The following is a 23,586-nucleotide window of genomic DNA, read 5'->3' as shown; positions in this document are numbered from 1 at the left end:
AAATTTTGACTCGCTGCATTGTGTGAATCCGTGAACGGCTCTGAACCTAACACCTGTGACTTCAGATAAGTAATACCTCCACGCATCCTAGGATTCCTTATCTAGAGGAACCCTAACAGGACCATAATGTTGGTGCCTGCACTTAAGAGATGGCCCTTTCTTTCTCCCTACAACTCATGAAGCAAAGGAGCTTAGGAAAAGGATTCCTTCAGTCCAGGTCAAGGAAGACTGGGGGAAGGAGGTAGTGTCTGCACCTCAGGTTGACCTAGAAGAGACAACATTACATCTGATGGCAATTCATAAACACAATTTAGGTCATACTTCTTATCAACAGCCAAATATAAAAGGTATTTTCATAAAGCACAAGTTCTTCCCAACTTAAAAAAAAAAAAAAAAACCTACCCTACCCTTATGCTCCTCTAGCTACTATCATGCCTCCCATCCAAACTCATTATCTAAAACTAATACTTTATGCTGCACATCCACTTCGTTATTTCAGTATAATCTGACTCCTGGTCCCACTCCACTGGCAGACTTGCTCATTCAACAGTCACCTTCTAACCAAACACAGTTGTCAGTCCTCAGTCTTTACCTTTCTTGCTACCAGTGCACCTGGTCTACATCTCTATTGCAGTACTTATTACATAACTGAATTTCATTATTCATCTTTATATCCCAATCTAATCACAATTATCTATCACACAAGGTAGATGTTAAATATTTGTAAATTCAACATTTATTACTGTTTCAGAGACTCTGAAACGTGCTGAGGACACAGAGAAGATGACAACCCCAACCTCAAATGCACACTTCAGTACAGCCAGCACTCAATCCACAGTTACAGAAATGCTTGAACCATCCCCATTTATACCAATGAGAAATGAGTGGTTAAGACTATCCCATGGTAAAAATCAGTTAATTATGGAAATGGAGAACTCAAATTCAGATTGTCAGTGTTCTTTGACTAAGTATGAGGCTTCTTGGATAACAGCATTTACTTTGCTTCCAGCAAGGTTCTGAGCACTTTACAGGTATTAACTCAGTTAATCATCACAGCAGTCCTATGAGGTAGATACTATTATCCCTATTTTACAAAAGAGGAAACAGGCACTGAGAGATTAAATTATCTGTCCAATGTCACATAAGGTAAAGCCAGGATTTCAATTCCAGGCAGATCTGGCTCTTAACTATTATACATACTGTCTCCTGATATTTTTCTTGTTTTTAAAGGGGGAAGAGGGAAAAGAATGCTTTGAAGATAGCACGCTTTTAAGCAGGGAAGCAGTATGGTCATATTATAGGAAAATCATGGGAAATGTATTTGGCAATGTACACAGCAGCCAGTGTCTGGAGGTCCTTGATTACCTGGCTGAGCCTTCTGAAGTTCTTCTCTAAACCAATGGCTTTCAACCAACAACCCACAGTAAGAAATAATTTTATACTGTAACTTGTACATGCAAATACACATATAATATATATACACACACACGATTATAACCTTAAAACCAAATTTCCTAAAAGAATACTCCCAATACCATGTGCTATGCACTCTGATACTTTTTATTCTATTTCACATTTTTTTAGGCTGCTTTAACAACCTAAATTGATTTCATGATCCACACTAATGGGTGGTAAGCCAATATGAAAAACACTATTTTCGTCACTGTTTTTTCAAGCAGGTGGTGGTGGGAGATGTACTTTGGAAAGATAAGATTAAGCAGCAGCAAAAATAATTAAGAAAGAGATCAGGTCAGGGGTGGGGTGCGACAATGATACAGGAGAGTGAATGGAAAGGAGAAAACATTTTACGAGCTTTATTTAAAACAGAATATTCTGAACTTACTAACAGGACATGCAGAGAAATGGAGAGGGAGGAACCAGGGATAATGCTATGGTTTCAAGCCTGGATGGCTGGGCAGATGAAGTGCCTGAACAGGAATGGTAAGTCAGGGGAGAAACAAGTATATGTGCATGTACCGTTATCAATTCTATTTCAAACAAAGAGGGTTGGTGAGATTTGGGAGAGAAGGATAACAACTTGAACAGTGAAACGGTAACACAGAAGGTGGTATGAGAACCAAACAAAAATGGAGGAGTTAAGCTGGGACAGGATAGTTATGAGAGAGGATGAGATGGCCCCAGCAGAAAATAGAGGGAAGAAAAAAAAGGATAAGGGTAGTATACTTTTATGGTTAGGAGAAGAAAAAGGATCTAAGAGGGAAAAAGGTTCCACAGGGGTTGAACAAAAAGTAGCAAATGAGACAGAAAGATGCAGTCTGGTAAAACAGCACTGAATTTGACTAATATGAGTAAGAGGTACCTTCTGTGAGTAGCGGGAGAAGCCAAATTTAAAGGGTTAAACAGCGAGGGATGGTAAAAAAGTGAAATTATTCATGGTCATCCAAACCCCTGTCCGATCTTGTCCCAGAAACACTGGTCGCAGTCGCAGGGCTATTTTTGTTTGTTTGTTTGTTTTGCTGGTGCTCCGTAGTCCCTCCAGTGATTTGAGTGATGAAGTCAAACTCTTCTTAGGTAAATGTCCTAGTCCCAGGCTAAAATCTGCCATTGGCCTCGTTCGCGCCGTTAGCCCTGGCCGGCACCAGCGCTGGGGTTGTCCCCGCTCCCTGCCGCGGCCCTGGCCTGGATGTGGGAGGCGAAGGCAGTGAGCATTTCCTGGGCGGTGAGCCGGGCGCCGCGCATAATCAGGCGGTGCCCGTCTCCTGGGGAAGAAACAAATGAGTTAAGCACTGAGGGGGACTGTGGGCTGGAGTGAGGGGCGCGCCGGCTGCCTGCCGCCCCCTCCCGCCCGATTCCCCAACCGAACCCACCGAACAGCACGTCCACGCAGGGCTCGGAACCGTCGTGCCTCACATCCGCAATCACCGAGCAATTGAGATTGGTGGAGCGGACCTTCTCGCTGCTCACCGCCTGGAGGAAGGTCCTGCGGTGGGAAAAGGCCGGCGGCGGCAGCGCCGGACGGAGAAGGCTCAGACCGCGGGCGGGAAGGAAGGCGCTCCCCTTCCGGCCCCCAGCCCTTCCCTCCCCCTCGTACCTCGTCGACTCCACGTTCTTCTCGAAGGGGCAGAACTGAATCCGAACCTCCTTAACAGACCGAAGACCCAGCCGAGCTAAGGCGACCACCGCCATTGTGACCTCTGCTCCGGAAGGCCTCGCGCGGGCGGAAATGACGTCCGCGACCAGCGGCTGTAAACGCCGAGTCTGTGGCAGGGATCCGAGCTCTGCGGGTAGGGGTTTTCTGTCGCAGTCCTGGCCCCAGATCGCCCGGGGGAAGGAAGGAAGTAGGGAGGGAGGCGGTTTCGGCACAGGTGGGACGCGCTTAACTTGGTTTCCGAAGATCACACAGCGAGAGGCCCAGAATAAGTTACTACCTACCATTAATAGCCCTTTGTACCGCGGTGAGGACAATAAATATTGCAAACCCCGTTGCACCTGGCTCGAGAAACACGTTCGTCTTCTGCAACCTTTTCCCTTCCGTATCCCGTTGTTCCAGATCTAGGTTTGCACCATCTTAAATCCTGGCCCCTTCCAAGGAGTGAGCACTGATGGAACGCCTACTAAGAGGTAAACCCCATGCAGGTAAATGAAGATTATACAAATCTGAAGGCCCTACAGCCCAGTATTCTCAAATGACTGAAAGTAACTGGGAGCAGCTGGTAACACAGCCTTTGGGTCTGACCCAGGTGCAGAAATGCCTATTCCACGTCTATGGTTCCTGATCAATTAACTTGGGTTTTAGCCTGGCTCTTGGAATTTAAGAGGAAGTGGCATTTAGGCTCTCTGCTTTCTATTGCTGTTCCCTTTCCCTGTCCTGTGGTACTCAAGCCTCTAGCCCTGCTCCCAGCTTCTGGCTGTGAGATGTCTTTACTGATGTAGAGCCAGGCCTGGGCCTCTCAATGATGCTGACCTCCAGGTTCCCAACTGTGGTTTTGCCCTTCTCTCTGGATTCCTGGTGCTGGAGTGATCTCTGATTCTTAACTTGTAAGTCCCAACATTGTGTACTTCTGGTTCTCAGGTGTGCTTTCTTCTAACCTCCTAATTCTAGAATCTTTAATATGGAATTTATGTTTAGGCTTCACCAGCCAGAGATGAGGATCTCACTTCCTGGCTCCTGGTCCCAGAATCCTTAGGGTTCAGGACTAGTCCACAGGCAGGAAAGGCAAGGCAAGTGCCAGCGTGGGCGCTGGTGCTGCCTCAGGGCAAGCCAGTCCTGCTGATTTCCCACCAGGTAAGCCTCAGGGCTAGGTCCTCCTCCCCACAGTGTGCTTAGCAGCTGAGCTGACTGGGCAGGGGGTGGTCCAGGCCGAAGAGGGGGCTCCAAGCTCTCCAGGCTGTTGAGGCTGCTGCTGGGCAATTCTGTGGTCTGCACCTCATTACAAGAACCTGGTGTGGAGGGAGGAGAAGGCAGGTGGCTGGGCGGAGAGGCTGAAGCCAGACTTAACGGTGAAGAGAGGGGTGGGGTAGGGGGACATAAAAAAAGAGAAGGAGCAGCAAAGAGGGCCTGGGGTTGGAGGAGGGAAGTGACTCACAGCAATAGGGGGGCCTCCTGTGGACCCGTGTCTTGGGCAGGGGTTGCTGTAATAAACACAGCAAGGCCCCATCCAGCCGCTGGAAGATGCTGAGTGTGAGCAGAGTCTGGCGAAGGTCGGGGGACAGGCCCCACTGCTCCTCTTCCAGCAATTCCCTGACTACTCCAAAGTCCTGTCTGAGCTGCAGCGCCCCCTGCAGGCTGAAGGCCAAAGTACAATGTAGCCATTTGACCCTCCTGCCTCTCCAAAGGGCTCTGCCCCCCACCCCCCCATCTCAACCCTTCTTCCAATTCCATTCATCCCCTGCCACTGCCGCCTTTTCTCCCCACCTGAACCGGATCCCATGGGTGAGGATGTGGTCGAGCCACGCACCCAGGACGGCTGTCAGTGCTGGGCCGAGGGTGGAGGCCTGGGCTTGGGGTGGCAGTCTCTGCAGTCCTTGCAACACAGGCTCCAGTACGGTGCGGACCACCAACCGAGCATATTGACTGGGAACGCTGGGCAGTTCTGCAGTGAGAGAAGACAAAGAGCAGGATACGAAGCTATGGAGATCCACTGAACCTCTAAATGGAGTGTTTGGAGGAAAAGGGTAGGATTTCGGGGTGGGGGCACAGAAGGTGGGGATAATAATAGAGACAGAGGAATGGAGCCAGGATTTGGAGGGGGTGGGACACTATTACCCCCTTAGATCCCTGGAAGGGGATGCTGGTGTGAGGAGTTACCGGGACAGAGATGAAGCCGCCAGTACCGACCCCGTGGCATGTAGAGCTCGAAGCCCTGCATGGCTTGTTTATGACATTCTTGAAAAAAGAGACTTAGTGACTCTTCAGGCAGGAGCTGTGGGGACAGGGAGAAAGTAAAAGGGCCCTATCTGTTAAGGGCTTGTCAAGTTATGATGTTCTTCTACATCTGAGATGTTTAACTTAGGGTCCATAAGACCCCAGTACTATATGCATAATTGTGTGCACCAGGGCATTTTCTAAGGAAAGGTGCTATTGTTTCCATTTGGTTTTCTAAGAGGTCTGGACCCAGAGATACTATGAACAAATGTCCTAGGATTACTCTGCTCCCCTCCAGATTAGTTCAGAGATGGAAAATCCTTGAGGTTAATTTAATAACATAGGAACTTTAATAGGAAAAAGAGTGAGACACCTCCCTCCCGCATGCCAGAATGTTCTAAAGCACGTGCCAGAGAGTGGGTCTCTATGACCTGGAGGTGGGCAGAGCCTGAGGGAAGAAGGAAAAATTGTGACATTCTTCTAAAGGGAGGCAGTAACTGCATGTATACCAGGAACAATGGCTATTTTAACTTTATGAGATTCAGGAACCTTTGGAATGTCCTCACATTGAACATTCTTGACGCCTACTTCCATTTCTCCAGAGCAATATAATACATAAAGCAAGAAAAGGCTCATGGGCCGGTTTTGTTTCTTTGTTTTGCTGTGTTTTTGTTGTTGGTTTGTTTGGTTTGGTTTTTGGAGGGGGAGAGGATAGCAACAAAGGGGAACCCCAAGAAATGGGGTATGTGGTGGCAGCTTTGTAAAGAGAAGGTGACTGGATGCCAGGGAGCCTGACGAGAGGAAGGGGCTGGGGGACCTAGGCATGGTAGGTACATCTCCTGAGAACAACCTGTCCAAATCTGAACTCTTTCTCTCTCTTCCTGCAAACCAGACCCCCTTCTCCTTCCTTATTTATGTCAGGGAAATTACCTCTTTGTCAATCAACATTTGTTAGGAACCTCCACACTCAACATTCTGGGGTGACAGCAGGTATGCAGTACGAGACGTTCTTCCCTCTGGGACCTTACAGGCCAGCAGTGGGGAGAACTCACAATGCCTGATTCTTCTTTGTCACCCTACTGCTGTATGCAACAGAGAGCCCCAAGCAGGCACCCACTAGTACAGTCACCAGGCAGAGAAGGAAAGCATGTAGACAGCTTTTCACAGTGTTGACAAGGTGAGCACACTGTGGGCCTGTCACTTTTGCTCTGTTCTCCCGGCAGCCACTGAGAGCTGGACCCTTATCATATCTGGTCTCTTCACCTCCCGTCCACCCTGCCCATTACAGCCAGCTCAAACTCCTATCACCACCTCCACTGTTCCTCTCCTGCTCTTCTGGGAGCTCGCCATCACTCATGAGATAAAGCCCAAATTCTTTGAGTTAGTGTTTGGTGCCCTCTTCAATTTGATCCCAGCCTGCTTCCCCACACACACAGAGGGAGCCTCTGCTCTGGTCAGGCCATCTCCCCACTTCTCCCCCGAGGCTCTGGGAACTGCCCGCCTTGGTACCCGGCTCTCTGAAGCCACGCGGCCACCAGCTCCAACCACAGATCCTGGGCTGAGCCTTCTGTAACCAAAGGCCCACTGTGGGCTTTCCCTCCTCAGCGCTCCCAGGACTGTCACTGTCCACCCTGCTCATGACGAGCCTGCTCAGGGACTGTGAAGTTTGACGAGATAGCAGTACACTGAGGTGGAAGTGCCCACCAGGCAGATGCAGATGCTGGGATAGAACTCTGGGAGCCCAGAAGAGCTCACCTGTGGGAGAGAGGATGCAGGGGGGTGAGTGGGGATGTAGAGAGAAAACAGAGGATCATGGACTGAACTCTAAAGCTACGCCCCTACTCAGGGCAAAGAGGAAAAAATTGGGCAGAGCAGGGGAGAAGAAAAAAAAAAAAAACTAAAAGTATCTTCCAAAGTAGTAATAGATAATGTACAAAATGGGGAAATTTTAAAATAGCAGTATAACAGCTTTCTTCATAAATAGAGAAGAAAATATGAGAAGCAGCAGCCAAAGGTTACCACTGTGGAACAGGAATCAGAGGTGTGGGTGGGAGGCAATTAAAGTGCTACTTTTTTTCATCAGAAGCCTTGGAAAATAACATTCTACTTTGTTTTTAAACTAAAGGGCCTGCTTTTGTAGTCATAACTTATAAAAATAGAAATTAAGCTTTTAGGAAGAAGGAAACATTGTATCTAAAACCAATATGTAAAGGGAAAGAGTCAATCATTTATCTTGTTTTTTTTTGTCTTCAATACAAAATATACCTAAAAGTAATCAAAATATTCATGAGGGCAAGTTTCTCTTTATAGTAGTAATTCAGCTAATAAATGAAGCAGGAATGAGAGAATTGGGAGTCACTGCTTTGCAACCCTAATGAAATAATGGATCTAGGCAGTGACCATCAGTGGCTGTTCACATCACAAAATGCGAGTCTGACATTACTGTATGGGTAAGATACAGATGAAACAAGATTGGCCATGCACTTGATAATTGTTTAAGGCTTGGTAATGGCAGTATGAGGTTCCATTATACTCTCTTCCCTATTTTCATATAGGTCTGAAAAAATCCATAATAAAAAGTTAGAGAGAATTAAAAAAAAAAAAAAAAATGAACAAAGTAAGAAAAGATAAATTTAGCAGAGACTCCAAGGAGCTTCCAAGTCACTGAGATGTTCCAACCCCTCTAGACTCAGAGCAGGGCCTTAAACTGCCACTGTCAAGCCCCTGCTCTCCTCACCTGGATCTGTGCAGTCAGCTTCTGGATCTCCAGGGCCAGCTGCTTCTCCACCTCCAGGACCAGGACCGAGCTCTCCTCTGAGGCCAGACTAGATAGAGCTTCCACCTCATGCAACAGAGGCTTTGGGAGGAAACAGGGAGTAAGGTCTGAGCACAGCCCAGGCTGCTGCCCTCCCCACTACCCAGTCACTCACAGGCAAGTCCTTCTGGATCAGGAGCAGGAAGGCACCTGGGGCCCATGCTGCCAGATGCTGCTGAGCTCTGCCCAAGAACCAGAGCAAGGTAGTCTGGAGGGTACAGAGCCCCAGGGCAAGGGGTTCAGGACCTGGGGAGGGGAGTGGCAATGAGTGTCTAAGAGGTCATGGAGTTCCTTTTTGAGGAGGCAGGCTTTAGAAGAGAGGGAAGAGAAAAGGGGACATCCTCCATTTTTCTCCTGTCCTCCCATTATCCCAGCCCCTCATCTCACCTGGAGGTCGACAGACGACCAACCCTGACCTGGGTTCTCGAAGGGCATCCAAGAGAGGAGGGAAGAGCTGTTGCAAAAGGTCAGTGGTAGGAGAGCAGGGGCTACCGCCCCGGGATGAGGGGAGACTGCTCTGATCCCCACGAGCTGATCCCAAGGCCTGGCAGAACCCTGAGGATGAGGGGGCATGGTCTGATGGGGGAGGGGCAACCTGGGACTTGTGTCCCTCCCAATGCCCCTTCCTTCTCACCTTGGTCCCAGCTCCAGATAAGCGACTGATGAAGTAGGCTGCAGCACAAAGAAGCCAGCTCCTTCTCACACTCCTGAGGCAGGGATGCTGGTGGGAGAAATGGCCCTGGAGCCTAAAACAAGGCCTCCCTTTTCCACAACCACTGATGGGGGAGAGGGGAGGCTCATGATGGGTGGAAAGCAAGACCTTGCATTGAAAGCTCAGAAGCCTATGGTTGAAATCTGCAGGGCATTCAAACTATAGCGCCTGCTTTTGTAGTCAGGCAGGGAGAAGGAAGCGACCCCAGCCTTCCCAAATGACCACCCAGGCCCATCACTCACCCTGACCCAGTGCCTGACTCAGCTGTTGTGCCACTGCCCTTGGTTCCCTCCAGGGTCCCAGCTTCAGGTCCAGACTCTGAGCACAGGCTGCCCACAGCAGGGTCCAATACTGGCTCCACAGGGCTCCAGCCCCTCCAAGTCCCAGTCCACAGCTGGCTGACGCCCCCATGCCACGCACCAGGCCCAGCAGCCCGGGCAGCAGCTCCCGCTCCTGATCGCAATGCCTGCGGAGCTGGTTCCGCAAGCCCGATCCCCTGAGCACCGCATCCAGTCGACCTGCCACCTGGGAACCCCGCTCTCCCGCCAGGAGGAGGAGCACACGGGTCAAGGGGAAAGGGCGCGCTGCCCCTGGGACGTGGCTCACGGCTTTCCCCTGCAGTTGGTGGTAGGCGGGAAGCGCCAGTAGCAGCTCAGCGAGTTGGGATGACAGGCTTGGGCTGGAGGGTGCCCGGCCCAGAGTGCGAAGTTGCATCTCGATGACAGCATCCAGGCGTTGGGCCGCTAGTCCGACGGGGCGCGCCAGGAACAGAGGCTCAATGGTCTCCTGAAGCCCGATTCTCAGGACGGCCCCTCGGGAAGGGAGGGGTGGCAGGTCGCGGCACAGTTGGGGCAAGGGGCCGGGACTGGGGATCCTCAGAAGACGCAGGGCCGCTTGCAGGTGGCGGGCGCAGTCCCGGGCCTGGAGGAGCTGCTCCCGTTCGCGGTTCAGCCGCAGCAACACCGCCCGGAGACGCTGCAGCGCGGGAGGGATCGGGCCGCCCGCTGCGGGCCCCCGTCTCCAGTCCGCAGAGCCAGCCTCGTGGTCCTCGCCCGGGGCCGCCGGCCCGGCCCACCACGGCTGCTCTCCCCGGGATCCGCCGGGCCGCGCGTCCAGGCAGGGGATGCTCTCGGCAACCGGCAGCCCCGACCAGCCACGAACCCGCCCCGGGAGAGAGCCCGCCCGCCTGCCCTCCCACGGCTCCTCCCCAGCGCCCCCGGGCTGCGCCCACAGCGGCGGCACGGTAGCGAGCGGAGGCAGAAGGCCACCAGAGCGAGACCCCTGGGCCATCCGGCAGGGAGGCCGGAACCGACCTAACGATTCCCTCTCTCCCGCACCGCCCAACGTCCTCCGTAGCCCGAACTCCACCCGATCCCAAGAGCCGTCATCTCTGGCCCGGGAGCCGCCGGGACCGTCGTGGACTCTCTCGCGCTCCGTAGGCAGGGACTTCCGCCCCTAACAAAGATGGCCGCCCACCCTGTCCTGCCCCGCCCTTCGGCTAGTATCAAATACCAGAATATCTTTCACTTTCGAGTGACTGTTGACAGGAAATGGCGCCGACTCCGAAGACTGTGGAGCGGATCAAGTTAGGTGAGTGAGTGTGAGAAGACGGGAGCGGGTCCATAAAGGCAGAGGCGGCCCTACCTGGGTCTCCCTGTGGCTCGCCGGGTTTCAGTGGGATTTTATGCTTCACGCGGAGGGCGCTGGCCGCCCATCCCGAGACCCCTGACGCGGCACCGCGCTCCTTTCCTGTAGAGTGTCCTCTGCGGCTCGGCTGCCCGCCGGGAGTCGCTGCTGTCCCCAAACTCTGCAAGGAATTCAGTCCGGAGGACTACGGCGGTGAGGTAAAAGGGACTCCCAGCCTTCCCCCGCCCTGTTTATCTGGTTACGCCTCCTTTCGGCGGCCTGTGCTGAAGCCCGCGAGGGGCCGGCGCCGCGCCGTCGTCTGGGGGACTTTGGGGAGGCGTAGCCCCGGGTCCTGCCCTGGAGGAGCTCACGGCAAGGGGCGGGTTGGGGAAGACCGTTATAGACACAGGGCCAGTATGAACAAAGACGCCGGGGTTTCCTTTCAACTTAAGGAAAAGTTAAAAGAACTTAAGTGAAGTGCGATCAGAATGGAGGGCTTGGTTGGAGCAGTAAGAGAGATGCTGCTGGAGAGGAGGTAGCAAGTGGTCTGAAAAGTCTTGTCTGGCACAGGGGTTTGGATGTCCTTAAGTAGGCGATAGGGTTATTAAGGGAGAACAGGATCAGATTTGAGAGCATTGAGAAGCTATACTTCCAACTGCTTCCTGGTCATCTCTAAAACTTCAAGCTCAACACGTCCAGAAGTTGGTACCCTGTCTTTACAAATTCGTTGTTTTTTCTCTTATCCCAATTTTGGTTAATAACACAAACTTCCAGCCAGTTGCTTAGTCCAGAAAGATGGGAATCATTCTTTAATACTCCTTTTCTTTTACCTCACCAAAATCTACTTCTAAAATGTCCTTTGAATCCATTCCTGCTCCCATTACTACTGCCCTAGTTCAATAATTCATTCTCTCTGGCTGGAACAGTTGTAATGGCCTGCTAACTAAACATTGCAACCCGGACTCATTCCTTTCCCAACACTCTTTCATTTGAGCTTTTCACTCCCTAGATTAGGTCAACTCCATCACTGACAGGATAAAATCCAAACTCACTGTATCACACGAAGTTCTTCAGACAGCTCTATCAGAAAAGCCCCCTCACCACACTCTCCGCCTCTGTTCATTCATTTAGCACACACTTATTGAGCACCTACTATGTGCCATACTGTTCCTGGCACTGGGAAGACAGCAGTAAACCAAAGAGATAAAAATTCCTTCATACAGTGAATTAGAAGTAGCTAGTGGGGGCAGCCAGTCAACAAACAAACAATATAGCATGCAAAACATGCAAAGAAGATAAAAGCAAGGAAGGATGATAGGGAACATTGGATGGAGTTGGGAGGTGCTCTTTTTTATTACGTTACCATGATAAAAATTTAAAAAGAATGAAAAAGAGGTTGTTAGAGAAGGCTTCCTTGAAGAGGTGACATGTAAGCAGAGAGCTGAAGAGATAAAGTAGAGAGCCATTCACTGGGGAAAGAGCACTCTAGGCAGAGACAATAGGAAGGGCAAAACCCCTGAGATGGGAATGCACTTGGTGTGTTCTAGGAACTGCAAAGGAGAACACTGTGGCTAGATGAGGGTAAAGAAAGGGTAGGAGATGATTCAGAAAGGTATTGGGGGACCAGATCATGTATTGCCATGTGGAGTAGCATAGACTGTGCGTTTGGGGAAAGTCGAGTCAATAAGGTATTTGTTTTGTTTTGTTTTTTCAAAAATAGCTGGACTGGGCTAATGGAGGAGAGAGATTGAAGATACAGAAAAGACAGTGTATATCTGTGGAGGGCACATCCTGTCACCAGGAAATTGAATTTGGGAATAAAACTTGATGCATGTGCCCAGTGGTGTATATGAAGATGCTGTTGAGTCATGACTATCCCTGGCAGGAGCCCTAGACCTAAAATTATTTACAAAAATTGAATATACCCCAATGATCTGAAGTCCTACCTATGGATTATTTTAGCAGCTCAGAGTTTCATGTGGCTTCTAAGTTTCTCAGTCAGTCAGCTACCATCTAGTGAGGGTCAGCTCTGCTTCTGGACCTGATCAGGCTGCACAGGGACATGACGATTCCCACTCTTCAAAGCTTCCACTGAGGAAACAGCTCTCATCAGAACCATAGAATGTATGGGCCAGACCTTGAAGAGGCCTGCCTCATTTTATGGATGAGGAAGCTGAGGTCCAGAGAGGTTCAATGACTTGTCCAAAATAACACAGTCAAGCAGTGGCAGAATCAAGACCAGGATGCAACAGCTCTACTCCAGCAGAGCGTTCTTTCAATTTCCATGATGCCTTGCCAATTAAGAGAGCAATAAAAACCAATGAATAATGAGATTCTAAATTGTGTGACCCAGACTATGCGAATGTAGCTTGGTTGACAGAGAACAGAGATAACTGGAGACCAGAGGGTCTGGGAAGGCTTTGAGAGGAGTTGGAATTTGAACCAGACCTTGAAGGGAAGACAAGATGTAGTAGTGATGGAGGTCAGAGCCAGGAGGGATCCAAAGATATCTGGAGGAAGGCTCTAAAGCTGAAAGGAGCCTGATGGCTGGGGGAGCAAGGCAGCTAAGCAGAGGAAGATTGCAAGGGAAGGTTGGAAAGGGAGCTAGCTAGCTTTTTGGAAGGCTCCAAATCCCAGGCTAAGGAGATAGATTCAATCCTGTCTGTTGCCCTGGCAGTGGGGATTCCTGGAGGATTTTGAGTAGGAGAGTAATTGCTGAGAGAGGGGTGCTGGGGAGATACAGATGAGGTGCAGTGGAGGGGCCAGTCAGGAGCTGCTGCACTTGTTGAGGTGCAAGGCATCACCAGTGTGAGTTATATGGGAGCTTCAAAGATATAACCAGGGGCACAGCTGGAAAAGCAGGTAAGAGGTCTCCATTCCAGGGGCCTCGACATGGCAGGTGAAGGGGAGGAGATCCTGGCTGGTGGAGAAGGCTGGTCTGAATGCCACACAGAGCCCTCAGGAAGGCAGGACAGTAGTGAAGGGAGGTGAGACACAACGAAAGCTAGGGGTAGCAGATTTTGAGGTCCTGAGGTGGGAGAAGTCAGGGTATGAGGATCTCCTGGCCTGGGTGAATGGTTTGTGGCTGCCATGGTGGAGGGATTCACGCTACCCATGCTGGGCTCTCTCCCAGAGCTGCCCCCAACACCAGCCTCCACTTCCCTCCTCCTCCCAGGACATAGTGGATTTTCTTCGCCGGCTTGAGGAGAGTGATACCCTGGGCCTGCACCAGATCCATGTGGATGGGAGCAGCGGGCGGCTGCAGCTTTGGCACCATGGTGGGGAGCGGAGGGACCGGGCCCAGGGATGGAGGCTGGTACCCTGGGGAGGGCTGGCCCTCAGATGCTCCCTTCCTTGACGTCCCACTTTCCTTCTCCGGACAGATTACCTCCTGGACCATTTCTGTGATGAGGGGAGAACGTCTGGACGGAGTGACAGGGGCAGGGGGGCTGAGGGACTGGGCACCTACTGTGGTCTCCGAAAGTCCTTCCTGTCCCCTCTACAGGGGGCTAAGCCCTGCCCTCAAAGCCCCTCTGCCTCTGCCTCCTTCCCCAGTGGCTCAGACAGCCTGCTGCAGGTGGCCATGCCCCAGAAGCTCCTGGTCACTGAAGAGGTGAGACTCTCAGGAAGGGGCTTTGCCTTTCCACAGGGTTCTGTCAACCCCCAAATTCCCATCCCTACATTCTCCCCTAATCTGTACCTTTCAGGATCCTCCCATACTGCTGACCTCCCTCTCACTTTCTCTCTCATTCTCTTTCCCTATCTCTCTTTCTCTTTTCCTGGCACCTGCCGTCCCTCCTCCAGGAAGCCAACCGCCTGGCTGAGGAGTTAGTGGCTGAGGAGGAGCGCGTGAAGCAGAAAGCAGAGAAGAAACGACTCAAGAAGAAGGTGGCTGGAAGGCAGAAGGAGTGGGAGCCCAGAGGGATTTGGGGGAGGGAAAGAAGAAAGCTTTGTGAGGATACAGAAGAGAGCTCAGGGTGGCCTGCAGTGGACCCTTTTGCCAGGAGGCCCCAAGGGGCTCAGGGACTGGAGAGTCCCCAGGGGCTGAGCATAGGCTCTGGAGGCATGGGGTGGAACCTGCCTCCCCCATTTACTGTGAGACCTCTGGCTGGTGACTCTCGTATCTGTATTTTCACCTGTAAAATGAGGATAATTATATCTACCTCATCGAATTGCAAGGATTAAATCAGATAATGTATATAAAACCTTTAGTCCAGTACCTGACATAATAAGTACTCAGAACACGTCATCATCATTATCATCTTAGCGTCAAAAGGAACGAAAGCGTCAGGAACGCTTGGAGCAGTGTGGCGGGGAGCCCAAGGTGAGTATCTACCGGCAGGTGTCCTAAGAACACCGAGGGCCAGAAAGGTGGGGCTGAGAACATAAGCGGCTCAAGGTGATCCCAACTCTACCTGCCCACCTTCCTTTCAGGCCGAGGCCATCCCAGATGGGGATGGGAGCCCCCCATCCAGCCCCAGGAACCCAACTCAGGGACAGTGTGATGAGGAAGTGGTGAGAGCCCCCTTCCCTCTCTTCTTGGCCTCTGCCCACCCCTTTCTCCCCCTACTCCAGAACATACTTCATCCCCCTCCCCTCCCAACTTTCCTTTCTGCCCACAGGACTCACTGGATCTATCGAGCACTTTTGTGTCTCTGGCTTTGCGCAAGGTTGGGGATTGGTCCCCCATTGTCCAAAGAAAGAAGGGACTGAGCCAGGAGCCCCAAGGCAGGAGCCAGGGCCCACAGGAGAAGGTGGGCCAAGAGACTGAGAGTCCTCCAAGAGAGGAGAGTCCAAACACAGAGGTGAGGTGGGCAGAAGAACCTCAGCTAGAACCCCTGGAAGGGGTGCCAGAGGGCTCTGGGAAGTCCCAAGATCTAAGGGTCCAGGGGGTGTCCATAGAAGGAATTCTCTAGCCCTAGGCCCAGGAGACCTGGAGTCAGGCTCTGTCACCATTGTCCTGACCCTGGGCATTCTGCTCTGTGGGAAGACAGGGCTGACACCATCTTGCAGGGCTGGTGTGAGAAACACATGAGTCAGGGGATCTCACTGCAATGTTAACTGTTTGAAGAAAGGAGAAGGATTCAGGGAGGCTGAGGTCCTGAGGCCTGCTTGACTTTGCTCCCCATCCCTAGGCATCTCCAGGAATGTTGGCCACGGCCTTACAGCGGAGCCAGGAGCTGGCAAGTGAGATTCCTCTTTTTCTCCCCCTTCACTTCATTCTCCCTGGTGTAGCCCTATCGGAACCTTCCTACCCACCCTTTCTCCTCCCCAGAGTTGGGTACCAACTTTGCCCAAAATGGTTTCTACCAGGAGGCTGTGGTCCTCTTCACCCAGGCCTTGAAGCTCAACCCCCGGGATCACCGGTAGGTGGGGGCCTGACCTCCGTGCTGGGAGGTCAGGGCAAGGCACAGAGTTCAGGACCCTGACCTTTGGCTACTTTCGGTCCTTGCCAGGTTATTTGGAAATCGCTCCTTCTGCCATGAGCGGCTGGGTCAGCTGGTGTGGGCCCTGGCGGATGCCCAGGTGGCCCTCACCCTGCAGCCTGGCTGGCCCCGGGGCCTCTTCCGCCTGGGCAAGGCCCTCATGGGCCTGCAGGTAACGGGTCTGAGGTTGGAAGCAGAGGAGGGATTTGGATGGGATGAGGTGGAGATTGGGGTCTTCATTGATGAAAGGGCCAGTTTGGGGAAGGGGGCAGCTTTAAGTCCCTTTACCCCTAACACCTAAACTTGCCTCTTTCCAATTCCTCTGGGACCACAGTGCTTCAGTGAGGCAGCTGCTGTGTTCCAGGAGACTCTGAGAGGTAGCTCCCAGCCTGATGCAGCCCGGGAGCTCCACTCTTGCCTTCTCCAGCTTGCTCTGGTAAGGAAGTCAGGCCCACCGCCTTGTTGAGGAAGCAACGGAGAAATGGCTGGGATGTGGGTGCCAAGCAGTGCCACCTTCTGCCTCAGATGGGGGAGGCAGGAATGGGTGGAATGAGGGGCATGGGCTGTGCTGTTTGAGAGGTGTCTCAGGTACCCCCCTCTCTCCCTTCTCAGCAGGATCAGCGAGGAAGAAGCCGTAGGCAACCTCTGTTGCCCGAGTTCCCCCAGCCATTTCCCCATGCTGAGCCAGGGGCCCCCAGCCTGCTCCCTCTCAGACCCCCTCAAATCACTGCCCCCAGGGCCACTGGTCTTCTAACTCTACCTTTGCATTATCCCCCATGTCACCTGAGCCCCCCAAACTGGACCTTCCCCCAGGCTCAGAATAGAGGACCCCGTCCTCTGCATCTCCAGGGTCCCTCAAAGGGGTCTACCTCAGGACAGGTGAGGGAGGACCTGTCTGTCCTTCAGGGGAAGGCCGTGTGTGCATCCCGCAGGCAGGGCCACCCAGGTGGCAGCAGTTCACCGCATCTTTCAAGACCTTGTGTTCTAAAGCCATAGTGAAGGGCACCCTTGGCGGACATCCCTCTTGCCACAGAGAACCCCCTGATGACAGAAAGAAGCCCACATCCACTGAGACATCCTTTCCCGGGTTCTCAAGCAGATGGCTTCTGCTGGGGACCATAAGGAAAACTAAAGTCCTCCAGGGCGCAAGAGAAGTTCAGATTTTTAGCTCTATTGGACCCAGCAAGGTGGCATCTTCAGGTTTGCTTGGCTTCTTGGCCCTGTGGGATTCATTCACCAGCCAGAGCTCTGTGCTGAAAGGGGTCATGGATGAGTATGGCCTGCTTCTCCCCTTCAGCTTGCTGGATGCTCAGTTTCTTCCTAACCCCAGTGCTTGCCCTGTTTCTTCCAGCTCCAACCCCTAGTTTGCTCCCAGCCCCTCATGTCCCATTTCCTGTGTCTCTGGACAGACTCTGGCCTCTCCTTTGCCCGGGGTTGGATGCTCACCTCCTCCCCTGCTAGAGGCTTCATCCAGGGTTTGCGTTTGGGAAGCCCCTTAGCAGCCCCTGCCTGGAGCAGACAGAGCCCTTACACCCCACAGTCCCCACTGTGCCTCTCCTGCTGAATGGCACCCTGGGAGGTGCCCAGGCTGCCACCACCTTTAGGGGCCACCCTCTTTCTCCATCCCGGTTCTGGGTATCATCAGTGTCACATAGTCTTTCCCCCTGTGAATTTATCCATAGTTTTTCCACCAAAGGTCATTGCCCCAAATAACGCTATAATTCTTTATTTCCTGCTTAAGAATCATGGCCTCCCTTTGGTTTGTCTTCTAAGACCCTTGGCAGCTGTCATTGGCTGGTTCCTCCCTAGCCCTGCTTGGGACTCTCAGCTCATTTAAGTGTGGGTCTGTGGGGGGCTTTTAGGCACTCAGAATTTTTCCCAGAGGGGTCATCTGGATAAACAATTCTTGCTGCTTTGTGGGACTTGCTCAACACTGTTCATGCCTGTAGACAGGGTGCTGAAAACACCTTTGTATAGGACCTTGCCAACTTCTTTTTCTTGTTTTATGGTGTGGGCCCTTTAATGTTGCCAGCAGGATGAACATCAGTTTTGGAGTCTGCCATTTACTAGCTGGGTCACCTTGGGCAGGTATCAGCATCTGAGCCTCAGTTCCCTCATCTGTAAAATAGGGATAGTCCCTACCTCACAGGGCTGTTGTGAGGACTGAACAAGAACATATGGGCCGACGTCTACCAAGAGGTGCACGCATAGTGGGTGCTAAATAAATGGATTTTTGTCTGCAATTGTCATCCATATTCTTGATTCTCACAGTGGGAAGAGGGGTATGAGTGAATTACTGCATAAATTCACAAAATACTGAGTTCCTGGGACTGTGGTTCTCAAAGTATGGTCCCTGAATCGGCAGTGGCAGCATCACCCAAGAACTTTTTGCAAACACAAATTCTCAGGTCCCACCCCAGACCTAATCCGAAACCTTGAGAGTGGGTGATAAAGAGAATAAGGCAGGGGCCCTCAACAGGAACCAGGGGTGGTATACGCATGTGACTTGTGTATTGGGGTGGCAATGCTGGTGCAAAGAATATTTTACAAACATAATGGCTGACAAATTCTTAGTTCTACAATGAGTGGTCAGTGTCCGTTTCTGTCCTTGGTACCTTTTTCTTCCAGTTGCCCAGATTTGCAAAACCATCGACTCGTGCAAATCTGCTGCTGTCACTGGAGAATCACACTGATTCCTCTTCTGCAACAACCCCCTCCCCCAAGTCTGGTCCCTCATTCTCTCAGTTCTTACTCTGTACTTGCTGGAGATAATGCTCCCTTCCTCATTTATATCTACCCACACATACAGCCAGATGAACCTGCCCTGAGCACTGCTCTTGCATCTCTCCTCCCTAAGAACTCAAAAAACCCTGCTGTGTCTACAGTGCAATAAAATTCCTCCCTTGGGCCCTTTCTTCTCTTTCTGTAAACCCTCTCCTTTCAGTTGGGCCCAGAAGTGTAGGGGCCAAAAGCACAGACTCCTGAGTCAGGAGAGCAAGCTGGTGAGCCCCTTGCTCCACCACTTACTGGCTGCATGACCTGGCCAAGTATCTACAGTGATTCCATCTCTTTAGCCTTAAAGTGAGAATAAAACTATTTCTGTCTCATTGGGTAATTGTGGGGATTAAAACAAATCACAGGGAATGGTGCTCATTGAGTGGTAGCTATTGTCTGAAAACACCAGGTCCCCTTCTGCCCCCCAGCCCTGTTCTCCCTCCACGGAATGGCCTCCCCTGGGCTCTCCAACTGCAGCCGAGGCCCCAGCTGCCCCGGCAGCGCCTCCCCCTGGAACCCTTGGTGAATTATTCCCAGGGCCTCCCTGAGAGCGGGTGGGCGCCCGTGGGACGAGGCACGAGGGGATCATAGGAAGGCCGCCCGATTGACACGGAGCCACCGGAAGGCCGGGGACAGGGAATGCGCCGAGTCTTCCACTTCCCGCCCCATCACACTTCCGGGGGGTTGTTACCGGCGGAGTAAACGCATCCCAGAAACGCCGGCCGGCGGAGTTGGGCTGGGGCCTCCGGGGCCAGGTGGCTGCTCCAAGCTCCGCATCCGCTGGCCGGGCCTTCCCGCCGCCACCGTCGAGATGGGAAAGGTTTCCGACCCAGGTGCCAGGCAGAGGTCTCAGGGCGCCCATCGCTCCCCGTGTCTCTATCGGTGGGGACGGAGAGAAGGGTCCGGACCCGCAATAACAAATGACCAAAGGTGGGAGAGGGAAAAGGGTCAGGCCCTTCGCCGCCGCTCCGGGCGGGCCGGGATGTTACCAACCAGGGAGGCCCCCCGGGCGGCGGCGGAACGAAGGCCTCGGGGAGCCCCGCGACCAAAGGCGGCCAGTAGAGGAGGAGGGGTTTCCGCAGCCACCGCCAGAGTCCCAGCCCCCTTCCCCCAGGCCGGTGTCTACGGAGCAGAGGGTTGAAGGCCGACTGGAAGGGTGGCTTCAAATCCTGACCTCGGGGTTCTTCCTTTGTCAAATGGGCATAATTGTTATCACCTACCTTAAGGGGTTGATATGGGATTGTAGGAAACAGCGCAGCGGGTCATCTCCCGCAACCATAGCTGTTGGGGCTGTTACTGACTCTGGGCGCGGGGAATGAGGCGTGCTGCGGCGGAGTCTCACTTTATTCTCAACGGTTGGAGAAGGCGGGCGCCCGGACTGCGGGCCGGAGGGGGCCGGCTCGACTCCCCCCTCCACCCGGGAACCCGGACAGGGCGCGGAGCTTTGCCCTCAATCGTCCACCTGTATCTCCTCGTCAGACGGGTTCCTCCCGGGGTCAGACGGGCCGGGGCCTGGGGCGCCGTCTGGCTGCGCGAGGCGGCACAGGACTCCCGGGGACAGCGCGCGCAGCGAGGCCACGTCGGCGCGCATCTCCTCCACGTCGCGCTTGAGCTTGGCGCGCCGGTTCTGGAACCAAGTGACGACCTGCGCGTTGGCCAGGCCCAGCCGCGCAGCCAGCCCGTCGCGCTCGGACGGCGCCAGATACTTCTGGAAGACGAAACGCCGCTCCAGCTCCAGCACCTGCTGTGCGGTGAACGCCGTGCGTGACTTGCGCCGTCTGCGGCCAGCTGGGCCGGGGTCTAGAGCGCCCGGGGTCGGGCGGCCTGCAGGGATAGGGCTGGGGTCAGGCTGGAGCCGGGCAGAGAAAGCTGGGGCGGGGGGGATCACACCGGAGGGTGTCCGGGAAAGCGAGCGGGAGAGGGGCGGGGGCAGCAGAGTCGAGGTGCTTTACCTGACCGCACAGGGGTTAGGTAGAGGTCGGGGAAGGGGGCGCCGAGCCGAGCAGATCAGAAGGGGCTGGGGTACCGTACGTTGCAGGCCAAGGACGTCTAGCGGTTGGAGAAGGGAGGGGATGTGGGACAAGAAGGGACAGTCCAGAGATAACTGACGCAGGGCCAGCCATTTGAGGCTTTCTGAGCCCTTGGCCAAAAGTGTGGGGCGGCCCCAGGGGCGGGGTCGGTCGGGGTTAGAGTAGGGGCATGGTGAGGGTAACAGGACCCCCTCATCGTGCCTTTCCTTAGCCTTGTGGGTCGTGCCGGGCACTTCCTTAGTGACACCGGAGCCCCCTCCTCGAGCCCAAAAGAAAGACAGTGAGGGTACAAAGGGCGAAGAAAGGCGGAGTTCGGGGTCCCGGGCTCTTTGCCGTGCCGAGGACATTCTGATCCTTGCGCCCCCCTGGAGAAGGGAATGGCTTGGAGCTGAACCTGGCCTCCGGGAGAGGCCGGGAGATCTCGCCTCCCAGAGCTTTCTGCGCTGCCTTTGCTGTGACTCGCCGGTCTACCGGCTGTGGCTCAGGTCTTTTGTCTCCTCTCCGGCCTTCCTCTGTTGCGATTGCCCCGCCTACAGCGAACGGACCAACGGTTCGCTCAGTTCTCAACAGCCCGTTGGGTTCCCAAGGCTCTGGGGATGAAGAGCGAGAGATGCTTGTCCCGGCCTCTGGGCTGAGGGCAGGGGGCGGATTAGGGCGGCTGGGTGGGGTCAGGGGAGTGGGGAGAACGACGGTTCGAGACCCGGAACCCGGAGGAAGGAGGTAGGGAGAAGGCCAAGTCAGAGTCCACGACCTTGCCCGCCTTATACCTTCAGAGGGCCGCGGGGCGCGCCCGTCGAGTCCGTGGAAAGTTTTACTAGTCAGCTCCTCCAGCGCGCACAGAGGAGATGCGGCTCCAGGGCTCGACTCTGGGAGCTGCGGCGTAGGGGGTGCCTGAGGGACCACGCGCCGGCCTAGAATGTCTGCGATGCTGAAGGATGTCCGGGGCGTCCGGAGGGTTCGGGGCTCGGGGCCCGAGCTCATGGCCGGCCGGGTTGTGGCGGTCCCGCCACCCGCTGCGCTCCGCTCTGCGGCCGCCTGGGCCCCGGCGCGCGGCTCGGGATCCGGACCCCCAGTCTCGGACCCGCCCCCCGCGCCGGGCAGGAGCCCCGTGTGCCCCTCCTCTTACGCCCCCACCCCACCCCCGGCCGCGGGGTGTCTGGAGAAGGTGGATGTCCCCGCAGCGATATTTCTGCAAGGTGGGCCAGCGCGGAGAGCAGAAGCCCGAGGAACAGCGCGACAGACGAGGGCGGAGAGAAGGCCGGCACTGCGGGGCGCGACCCCGCGCGTTCCCTGGCTGGGATCTTCGCCGGCGGCTCCCAGACTCTGTGTGCCGCCGGCTCCCCGCTGAGCCGCCGCTCCGGCTCATAAACTCGTCGGCGATAAAATTGCTTTTCCCCGCTCTAACTGCTGCGGATTTGCAAAGTTCTGAGGAAGGGGGGATCAGAGCTGACTTCTGGGATCGCAGCGGTGCAGGAGCAGGCCCAGCTGCTCCGGCTCCTCCCAGGACCCCAGTCCTGGCCTTCGCGTTCCCACCCTACCCCCGCGGAACCCTGTTAAAGAGGTCCTGGAGGCTGGAAGTGATTAGCGCGGCGCGGGATCGGGGATGGGGGCAGGTAGAGTAGGGAGCTCGAGAGTTGGGCGGATCGGGCCCGGCAGAGCGATTGCACCCGGAAATAGTGGGAGCTTGGGGCGCAACGGCGAAACCAGCGCAGGTGAGTGGTCCACTGCGGCCCCTCTGGTGAGGCTGTCTGCCCCTTAGAGGTCCTAAGAATTCAGAGCACCGGAGAAGCGGCCTGAGTCCTGGGCCTTGGGAGAGAGGACGCTGCGAAACCCGAGCAGTCGCTGCTGCCCGGGAGGAAGCGTTGCCAGCGAGGACCGGCTCCCTCCAGGGCTTCCCGCTCATTCTATCTTTCCTTCCGTGGATCTGTCGGTCTTAATCTCCTTTTTAAGCTGTTGTACTTCAGGTACCGGTTGCCAGCTAGGGGAGGCCCAGAAACCACAGGGGAAGCCAGGGACTGCTGGTCACTGCCAGCAGCATGGGGGTCGCTCCCCATAGAAGGGTGAGGAGGACTTCAGGGACCCAGTCAGACCCTGGGACAGACATGACAAGGCCCTCGGAGGCAGACCTGCCAGCCCAGGGACCGACTCCGAGGCCTGGGATATATTTTCATTCCTATTTCTTATGTGTTTTGGCCCACCTATCCCTGCCCTGGGCTCCAACACTGACTGAGCACCCCACAGTCCTCCATTGTAGGAAGAAGGAGCATCTGCCGGTTCACAGCTGCTCCAGCAGTGGGGGCCGAGTGAGGCAAGGATTTTTCCTGGGGCAAGCAAAGTCTACAATTGGGGGGCCCAAAACAGGGTGACCCCAGACCCCTGGACTTGAAGACTCCTTGACAGGACTGGAAGGCACTTGGATAATGGGATCTATGACCAACTGCTCTGGGAAACCTTGAGTGGTCTGAGGAGCTGGTCTGGCTCATCCAACAAACATAGAAAAACATGGGGTGTTCTTGGTTAAGGGGTCCCTCTGACACCTTTAACACGTGCCCCCTGCCACACACACTGGACACTCACATAGTGCCCTCACGGTGGCCTGAATGACACACAGATGGATGGGCCACCACCAGGTCAGAGAGCAGAGCCAGGCCACAGCGGAAAGCTGAGATGCCTCAGGACCTTGTTAATTGGATATTAATGGGGGGAGGGGAGCACAGGGACAGGAGAGATCCTGGCTCACTGCGTCTGCCCTGGCACAGTGAGAAACCTTCCCCTGGTTTCACTCAATCTGCAATTAAAGGGGTTCCCACATCCGGGGCCTTCACTCAGGCATCCTCCCTGCAGCTTTTAAGTTCGTCCTACCTCTCTTCTCAATT

The 23,586-nt window shown here is 54.1% G+C and overlaps 4 protein-coding genes and 1 long non-coding RNA gene across 9 annotated transcripts; 2 read left to right on the top strand and 3 right to left on the bottom strand.

The window, feature by feature from the left end:
• Positions 1-718: 718 nt before the first annotated feature.
• MRPL53 (mitochondrial ribosomal protein L53) lies at positions 719-3,528 on the bottom strand. 2 transcript variants are annotated; one of them, XM_037806873.1, is made up of 4 exons: positions 3,394-3,528; positions 3,053-3,267; positions 2,829-2,941; positions 719-2,720 (listed from the first exon to the last, which is right to left on the bottom strand). In XM_037806873.1, exons 1-4 carry the CDS (start codon positions 3,394-3,396, stop codon positions 2,584-2,586), a joined length of 468 nt encoding a protein of 155 aa, XP_037662801.1. In that variant the 5' UTR covers positions 3,397-3,528; the 3' UTR covers positions 719-2,583. The 2 variants fall into 2 exon arrangements, with proteins under 2 accessions (XP_037662801.1, XP_037662800.1); XM_037806872.1 differs by having other exon boundaries at positions 3,053-3,411.
• Positions 3,529-4,115: 587 nt separating this feature from the next.
• On the bottom strand, positions 4,116-10,324 carry CCDC142 (coiled-coil domain containing 142). Of its 2 annotated transcripts, XM_037806867.1 has the most exons (9): positions 9,096-10,323; positions 8,776-8,862; positions 8,529-8,696; positions 8,257-8,387; positions 8,064-8,183; positions 5,270-5,384; positions 4,877-5,054; positions 4,548-4,747; positions 4,116-4,401 (listed from the first exon to the last, which is right to left on the bottom strand). In XM_037806867.1, the coding sequence occupies exons 1-9, from the start codon at positions 10,141-10,143 to the stop codon at positions 4,145-4,147; spliced, it is 2,304 nt and encodes a 767-aa protein (XP_037662795.1). In that variant the 5' UTR covers positions 10,144-10,323; the 3' UTR covers positions 4,116-4,144. The 2 variants fall into 2 exon arrangements, with proteins under 2 accessions (XP_037662795.1, XP_037662796.1); XM_037806868.1 differs by lacking the exon at positions 4,116-4,401 and having other exon boundaries at positions 4,568-4,747; positions 4,920-5,054; positions 9,096-10,324.
• LOC119512288 lies at positions 4,479-9,698 on the top strand. Its single transcript, XR_005212356.1, has 3 exons — positions 4,479-5,136; positions 8,516-8,607; positions 8,787-9,698. It is a non-coding gene; the product is annotated as an uncharacterized LOC119512288 (long non-coding RNA).
• On the top strand, positions 9,818-18,166 carry TTC31 (tetratricopeptide repeat domain 31). Of its 3 annotated transcripts, none has more exons than XM_037806870.1 (13): positions 9,818-10,443; positions 10,609-10,697; positions 13,655-13,757; positions 13,863-14,092; positions 14,284-14,367; positions 14,747-14,803; positions 14,914-14,994; positions 15,102-15,284; positions 15,615-15,666; positions 15,755-15,845; positions 15,936-16,077; positions 16,240-16,341; positions 16,521-18,166. In XM_037806870.1, exons 1-13 carry the CDS (start codon positions 10,404-10,406, stop codon positions 16,899-16,901), a joined length of 1,635 nt encoding a protein of 544 aa, XP_037662798.1. In that variant the 5' UTR covers positions 9,818-10,403; the 3' UTR covers positions 16,902-18,166. The 3 variants fall into 3 exon arrangements, with proteins under 3 accessions (XP_037662798.1, XP_037662797.1, XP_037662799.1); XM_037806869.1 differs by having other exon boundaries at positions 16,518-18,166; XM_037806871.1 differs by lacking the exon at positions 9,818-10,443 and having other exon boundaries at positions 10,610-10,697; positions 13,985-14,092; positions 16,518-18,166.
• A 1,964-nt stretch (positions 18,167-20,130) lies between these two features.
• Positions 20,131-21,691, bottom strand: LBX2 (ladybird homeobox 2). Its single transcript, XM_037806425.1, has 2 exons — positions 21,478-21,691; positions 20,131-20,504 (listed from the first exon to the last, which is right to left on the bottom strand). Exons 1-2 carry the CDS (start codon positions 21,689-21,691, stop codon positions 20,131-20,133), a joined length of 588 nt encoding a protein of 195 aa, XP_037662353.1.
• Positions 21,692-23,586: the final 1,895 nt, after the last annotated feature.

Source organism: Choloepus didactylus, chromosome 17 (assembly GCF_015220235.1).
Source record: "Choloepus didactylus isolate mChoDid1 chromosome 17, mChoDid1.pri, whole genome shotgun sequence".
NCBI lineage: Eukaryota > Metazoa > Chordata > Mammalia > Pilosa > Megalonychidae > Choloepus > Choloepus didactylus.
The sequence above is the reverse complement of the archived record's forward strand: the minus strand, read 5'-3'. Positions and strand labels throughout refer to the sequence as shown.